Raw genomic sequence first — 7,400 nt, forward strand, 5'->3', positions numbered from 1 at the left:
GGGTCTGAGACAGGCCCTGGGTCAGCGCGGGAGGGTCTGAGACGGCATTGCCACATTTGCACACGGGCCCCGGGTCAGTGCAGACCCTGGGTCAGCACAGGCTTGTATCTACCCCGAGGGCCATCTTGGGTCCCATCTCCCATAGACCTCACCTTTGGTGGGTGGCCATGTGGTCATCTGGGTTTGTGGCATCAGGTGAGCAGACCTGGGTTGCCACTGACCCAGGAGCCACCCAGATGGTGTGGCGTGTCTGCCCTGTCCCCTGCACGCTGCCGTCCATGCCCCCGTCCCCTGTGTGATGCCATCTGCCCCTCCCTGCAGCCCTGGAGCAGCAGTGTGATGAGCATCGCCGCCGAGCCAAGGAGCTGAAGCACAAGTCCCAGCACCTCAGCAACGTGCTCATGACACTGACGCCGGTCTCCCTGCCACCGCCTGTGAAGCGGCCCCGGCTTGCTCGTGCCACATCAGGACCGGCCGCCATGGCCTCGCAGGTGCTCACCCAGTCTGCCCAGCTGGCGCTCGGCCCGGGCGTGCCCGTCCCCCAGCTGACCAGCGTGCCCCTTGGTAAAGTGGTGTCCACCCTGCCCTCCACCGTCCTGGGCAAGGGTTCCCTTCAGGCACCCCCCGCCAGCTCCCCAGCCTCCCCACTGCTTGGGGGCTACACAGTCTTGGCCTCCTCCGGCTCCACCTACCCCAGCACAGTGGAGATCCACCCGGACGCGTCCAGCCTCACGGTCCTGAGCACGGCCGCCGTGCAGGACGGTAGCACGGTATTCAAGGTGGTCAGCCCGCTGCAGCTGCTCACCTTGCCTGGCCTGGGCCCTACCCTGCAGAACGTGGCCCAGGCCTCGCCTGGCGCCAGCACAATTGTGACAGTGCCCACAGGGGCTGCCCCCGGGCCCGAGGAGCACACAGCCACCATTGAGGTGGCTGCCGTGGCAGAGGACCACGAGCGGAAGTAGCCGACAGGAGGGCGAGGCCCCTGGGACAGACGGGGCTGGCTGCCTCTCAGCTGCGGCAGCAGGGAGCGGGCAGAGGCCACAGGGCTGGCTCGGGCAGGTGGGTCACGTGGGCTGCAGAACCAAAGAGAGGAATCGCCAAAACAAATCACGAGAAGAGAGAAGGGGACAGAACAGCGAGAGCAACCTGGAAATCGGTCTTCAGGTCCCACGTTTCCTCCCCCTTTTTTCTTGGGAAATATATTTTTCCATCTGTCGCTTATTAATACTGTTTACACATTGGACCTTGATCAGGAGCCAGGTGGGCGGGGGCGCAGGGGGGGCCTGGGTGCAGCCGAGGCAGAGGAAGCAGAGCCAGGGTGCCGAGCACGACCCTGCAGGTGCTGGACGCGGTGCAGCGGGTGGCGAGGTCCCGGTGTCTGCACCCAGCCAGATCCCTGGGGATGCTACACATGACTTGGGAGCTGAGCCCAAGTGTGAACCCTATGGATCCTATGGATTTGGTTTCTTCCCACAGTTTTCTGTAGGTTTAGTGTGGCTGGCGCCCCGTTCTCCTCCTGTGTGGGAACGTGCACCCGGAGCTTGGGGTGCAGATCCCGGTGGGTGCCCTCCTCCCCCACCCCCAGCCGGTGCTCAGGTGGCCCAGGGGCCACACAGATGAGACGTGGTCCAGGCATTGTTGCACATGTACTGAGGGTGTTTTTAAGTGAATTGCTTAGTAGGCTTCTAGGAAGAGTCAGATTTATAGCATTTTCAACCAAAATAATGCTGAGTGCCTAGGCTTCCTGAGTTAGCTCTGGGGGTGGCCCCTGAGCCCCTGTGAGCGCACCTGAGCGGGTGCGGAGGTCCTGGGCAGCCTCTGCCTGAGCTGGCCCCTCCCAGGGATCTGAGATCCGGGAGGTGTGTCCCGAGGGCTTCAGTCCTGGGGCAGGGGCATAAACAGAACCAGTCGCTGTGGAGGTCGAGGATTTCGCGTGGGGGCCTTCAGCTTGGGCTGCTTGGCCACAGAACAGCCCTCGGCTCCCTGTCCCCCAGCCCTCATGCAGCCCCTGGGCTGGCCCTCGGTGGTCTCTGTCCAAGGGAGAGCCCCTGGGTGTTTAGGAGGCTGCCCAGGTGGGCTGGTCAGGGCAACTGCCAAAGGTGGAGCCCAGAACCTGTCTGGAAGGGCTGTCCATGACTGTCCTCAGACCTGGCCTTGGACTCACAAGGAAGACCAGGCTGAGGCCCCTCCAGGCCAGGGCCCTGGGGCAGACATCTCAGGGAGCAGCCAGCCCAGGGCTCCTGCCGTCTCCAGCAGGGCGTGTCCCAGGAGGACCCTGAGGGCCAGAGGGCCCTGGATGCTCCTCCTGATTCTGTCGGCAGCTGAAGGCCCGTCTGAGGCCCCGCAATGCGAGGGTCCCGTGTCCCACTTCACTGCTCCGAAGGGAACTGGCTGGCTGTCCGTCCGGCGAGCGGCCCAGACCCCCACCTCTGTGCCGTTGTCACCAGGGCCCTGTCCTGGCTGCCCCCACCCATGTCAAGCTACTGAGGCTGTGTCTTGTTTGTTTTCTCTGTTGCATTTTTGTTTGCTGTTTGCTGTTGTCACAGTCAGCTGGTTTTGGTGTGATGTTGACCTTTTGATGTACATACTCCGTTTTAAACTCATTTCCACTCCAGTTGAGTTCTGCAGCTTGCAGCGGTATGACCCTATGGGGGTCAGGAGGGCCCCGTAGCCCCCACCCCACCGGCTCAGAACCTGTCACTAATACAGCTGCCTGTGACCCTGGGACCCGCAACCTTCCAGCTGCTTCCCTTTGTCAAAGTCACGAGTGGGTCTGCCTTGACAGCCCTCGCTGAACAGAACTTCCAGTGGGTTGTGGGTTCATTTCCTTTCTTTTTAAGAACAGGGTTGAGACCTTTTCTGCTCCTGCCCTTTAGCTGTTGAGGCATTGGGAGAGGAAGTTAATTTCAGAGCCATACAAAAATAAGCCACAACCAGCTTCAGAATTAATTCCCAATCCCCCATTCCAGCAGGGCTGGGAGCCCATTCCCAGTGCTTCCCAAGGCCCTCGGGGACGTCTGCCGCCAACCCAGCTGCTTCTGGCAGGGGCTGGGGAAGGGCCCTGGAGAAGCCCCCATCCTCACGGGAACCACACTGCAGTGGGCCGGGGAGGTCGTCAGCACTGCCCCCGGCTCCTCCAGGTCCTGCTGGCTCCTCCGGGGCAGGGTTCCCTGGACCTCCCAGTTCTGCACCTTGGGGCCAGCCAATACTCAAAGAGGAAGACCTTCTCAACCACATACAGAACACAGGTTTTCATGGCTGCCTTTGGTTTGGTTTTCTGAGAAGATAGGATTGGATTGGATTTTGCAGAGGGCGAGAACTTCTCTGTGCCTGCTCAGAGGCGCCCTGGGGAAGGGCCATGTTTGAGTTTTGCTTTGTATGTTGTTTTGCAAGTATCTGCCTGGTACTTTGATTTAAAATAAAAACAATTTTCATAGTTTGAGTGTCTATCTCTTGGAATGAAGTGTGGAGAGAAATCAAGTCTATAAACATGCCCAAAGCAAACTGCGCTGGCTGCCACCCCCGCCCCGGGGCCACTCACATCCACAGGCTTAGTCCTTCCAAGTAGCCTGGGGGCTTCAAGACCCTTCCAGGGTGTCCCGAGGTCAAAGCTGATTTCATCACAGCAGGTGCTCTGTGCCCTTCTCCTTCTCTCCCCAGCACCCGTCGGAGTTGTCAACAGGCCTGTTGGGAGGATCACGGCTGTTTTAGTCATTAGTGCTACTGCAACAAAATACCACAGGCTGGGGGGCTTGCAAGCAAGAGATTCATTTCTGCACGCTGGCAAGTCCGAGATCAAGAGCATCAGCCAGTTCGGTGCCTGGTGAGGGTTTTGAGGGTGTCCTGCAAATTGCTGGAGGACGATAGTAAGAACAGCCTTGGCGTCGGAGGCACCACACCCACGGGCAAGGAGAGGTCACAGCAGCACAGGGGCCTGCTCCCACCAGTCAGGAGCTCAGCAGACTCACCCCCAGGGGAGCACTTCCTCCCCCCTCCCAGGGCTCAGTCCCAGAGTCGTCTTGTCACCAATGCTGTTCCCCTCCCTGCTGCCATTGTCCACCGAAGGCCATAGGAACCTGCATGCCAGCCACAGGCCGGCCTCCCAGACTCACGGCCAAGCAAGAGGCAGACACAGAAGTCCACACTGTGTGGTTCCACTTAGGAAAGTTGGACACTTCCCTTAAGGCAGAATGGTGTCAAAAGCCGGGTCACTGGGTGCCATACGGGGTGGTGGCTGGAGAGGCACAGGGCGCTGGTTGCAAGAGTCCACTCTGAAACCTGCCCTTCTGCCATGGCTGCTCTCCCACGCCTGTGCCCTGCTGCAGCCCAGAGCTGACAAATGCACAGGCATGTCCTTCTAGCACACATTGGCACGGGACCACCCTCCCCACAGGTCATCTGCCAGCTCCTCAGATTCCATGCGTACGGGACAGAGCTCCTGCTTCATATTCCCTCCCATGCTCAGTCCCCATCACGACCCGTGGGGGAGGGGGGCACCAACACCTGCCCACTGACTTAGCTCACCTTCCTGCAACCTCACATCCACGATGCATTCCCTTCTTGTGAGGCCAGGCCCCCTCCATCTCTCTCGGGTCGATAGAAGTACCTGGCTCCCACCTCTGGCCCTTCCTACCCTCCTGCTACCCATTCTCTACACTGTGACCCTTCCCGTTTGCTCACACAGCCCAATTACCCCCATCATCCCCTCTGGCCCTGAAGGGAGCTATACTCTTCAGTATCCCACCATGAAACCTCCTGCTCCTGATACTTCATGGGGTTTCAGAGGCCACAAGATGCAGACCTACAAGGGGTCATGTCTTGTACCCACTGAATGTCCCTGGTGGCCAACTGCAGCACTGGCCACTCCTCAGCTGAGGACACAGGCGTGGGGAGTGGGCTGTGGCCTGCCAGCCCTGTCCAGCCCAGGGCACTCCAGAGGGCGGAGTCCCACAGAGGGCGGAGTGCTTTGTGACATGCCACTGTGTGGATGGGCCACAGTGTACCGTTCAGCTACTGAGGGACATCTTGGTTGCTTCCCAAGTTTTGGCAATTTTGAGTAAAGCTGCTGTTAAAAACCCTCATGCAAGTTTTTGTGTGGACATAAGCGTTTAACTTGTTTGGGTAAATACCAAGGGGCGAAACTGCTAGATTGTGTGGTAAGAATGTATTTAGTTTTGTAAGAACTGCTAGGTTGTGTGGTAAGAATGTATTTAGTTTAGTAAGAACTGCTAGGTTGTGTGGTAAGAATGTATTTAGTTTTGTAAGAACTGCTAGGTTGTGTGCTAAGAATGTATTTAGTTTTGTAAAAACTGCTAGGTTGTGTGGTAAGAATGTATTTAGTTTTGTAAGAACTGCTAGGTTGTGTGCTAAGAATGTATTTAGTTTTGTAAGAGCTGCTAGGTTGTGTGCTAAGAATGTATTTAGTTATGTAAGAAACTACTAAAGTGTCTTCTGCCAGTGGAGGCACCACCTCACACTGGCGCCAGCAATGAATGAGGGTTCCTGTTGCTCCACGTCCTCACCAGCATTTGGCATTGTCAGTGTTTTGGGTTTGGGACATTCTTTATTTTTATTTTTATTTTTTTCAAGATGGAGTCTCACTCTGTCACCCAGGCTGGAATGCAGTGGCAGCATTTCGGCTCACTGCAACCTCCGACGCCCGGGTTCAAGTGATTCTCCTGCCTCATCCTCCCGAGTAGCTGGGATTACAGGTGCGTGCCACCATGCCTGGCTAACTTTTGTATTTTTAGTAGAGATGGGGTTTCTCCATGTTGGCCAGACTGGTCTCGAACTTCTGACCTCAGGTGATCCCCCTGCCTCGGCCTCCCAAAGTGCTGGGATTACAGGTGTGAGCTACTACGCCTGGCCGAGAGCCAATCTTTCATCCCACCCCAGACTCCTGAGTGTGACTCTATTTCTGGACTCTCTGTTCTGCCCTGGACCTGCGCATCCACACCGGGTTCAGTGACTTTGCAGTGCGTTGTGTGTTTAGTAAGCCGTGCCAGCACCTGCTGTGACTCCTTTTTAGTAATCATCCTGGGTTGGGCATCAGGACACGCCTGTAATCCTGGCACTCAAGGAGGCCAAGGTGGGTGGTTTGCTTGAGCCCGGGAGTTCAACAGCAGCCTGGGCAGCATTGAGAAACCCCATCTCTGAAAAACATAGAAAGAACTCCAAAATAGCTAACTGTGGTGGTGTGCACCTGTAGTCCCAACTACTCAGGAGGCTGAGGTGGGAAGATTGCTTGAGTCAGAAGTCGAGGCTGCAGTGAACTGTGATGGCATCACTGCACTCACGACTGGGCGATGGACCAAGACCCGGTCTCAAAAACAAAAACAAAAACAAAACAAAACAAAAAACCAAGTCCTGCCCAGCGTTGCTTGGTGATGTAATAATGCTTTTCCAAATGAACGTGAAAGTCAGCGTATCCACCATGAGATTGCAGGTTAATTTAGGAAGAACTCACATCTTTGTGTGATGTGCAGCCTCTCCATCCAGGAACACAGCGTTCCGCACAAGTTCTTGCAGCGTTCTGTGCACACGGAGCCTGCTCAGCCCCTGGGGCTGCTGTCGTCGGCGGTCCCGCCCTCTCTGAGGAGCTCGAACGTGATTGGTCTGCGGAGAGGCTCCCTGGTGGTTGAGGGCGTACCCAGCCGACCTCCCGAGGTAGCTGTGAGCCCCCAGCCCAGCCCTCCCCACGAGGTGCTGGCCTTGCATGGCAGCCTTGCTTCCTTGTTTCAGGGGCAGCATAACTGTCCGTTACCTACTGCTGCAGAACAGATCGCCCCAAAGCTCAGTGGCTTAAAACAACGTAGATGTTTACTTTATTTATTTATTTGTTTTGAGACGGAGTCTTGCTCTGTCACCCAGGCTGGAGTGCGGTGGCACAATCTCGGCTCACTGCAACCTCCACCTCCTTGGTTCAAGCAATTCTGCCTCAGCCTCCCGAGTAGCTGGGACTACAGGTGCCCGCCCCCACCCCTGGCTAACTGGATGTTTATTTTAAACAACATAGACATCTAACAGCTGGGCGTGTTCTAGGTGGGAGGGTTAGGCCTCAGGGTCTCCCTGAGATGGCAGTAAGGCTGGGGCTGGGACTTCAGGTGGGCTTCGGGTGGGCTGGAGGCCTCAGCTCTTCCATGGGGCCTCCCCACAGGGCCCACCCAGAGCCAGTCCAGAGAGCAAAGCGCCAGGCGTGCTGACTCTGGGACCCGGCGGCCACTTGGCCATTCCTGCCATATCCTGGTTGGTGACAGAAGGGACTTGGGGTCGGAGCAGCACCAGGGCCACAGGCAGGTCCTGCCGGTCAGGGGACCCAGGCTTCCAGGTCAGCTGAGCCTGGATTTCTCCAAGGGCTGATGGTGGAGTCACCAGGCCCTCCTGCCGTCCAGGGCCGGGAA

General features: G+C 57.4%; 3 protein-coding genes across 4 annotated transcripts in view; 2 read left to right on the top strand and 1 right to left on the bottom strand.

Annotated features, from left to right (window-relative positions):
* GMEB2 (glucocorticoid modulatory element binding protein 2) overlaps positions 1–3,439 on the top strand; it is a 39,479-nt gene extending 36,040 nt beyond the window's left edge. For both annotated transcript variants that reach the window (XM_011934454.1, XM_011934453.1), the window contains one exon: positions 322–3,439. In XM_011934454.1, coding sequence (XP_011789844.1) covers positions 322–962 — 641 coding nt within the window. In that variant the 3' untranslated portion in view covers positions 963–3,439. The remainder of the gene's footprint in view (positions 1–321) is intronic.
* DNAJC5 (DnaJ (Hsp40) homolog, subfamily C, member 5) overlaps positions 1–7,400 on the bottom strand; it is a 1,035,873-nt gene that overhangs the window by 396,439 nt on the left and 632,034 nt on the right. The gene's annotated exons all lie outside the window — the stretch shown is intronic.
* Positions 1–7,400, top strand: part of HELZ2 (helicase with zinc finger 2, transcriptional coactivator) — a 34,972-nt gene that overhangs the window by 11,990 nt on the left and 15,582 nt on the right. The window lies entirely within an intron of this gene.

The sequence above is a fragment of the Colobus angolensis genome, unplaced genomic scaffold (genome assembly GCF_000951035.1).
Source record: "Colobus angolensis palliatus isolate OR3802 unplaced genomic scaffold, Cang.pa_1.0 Scaffold136, whole genome shotgun sequence".
In the NCBI taxonomy this organism is placed as follows: Eukaryota; Metazoa; Chordata; class Mammalia; order Primates; family Cercopithecidae; genus Colobus; species Colobus angolensis.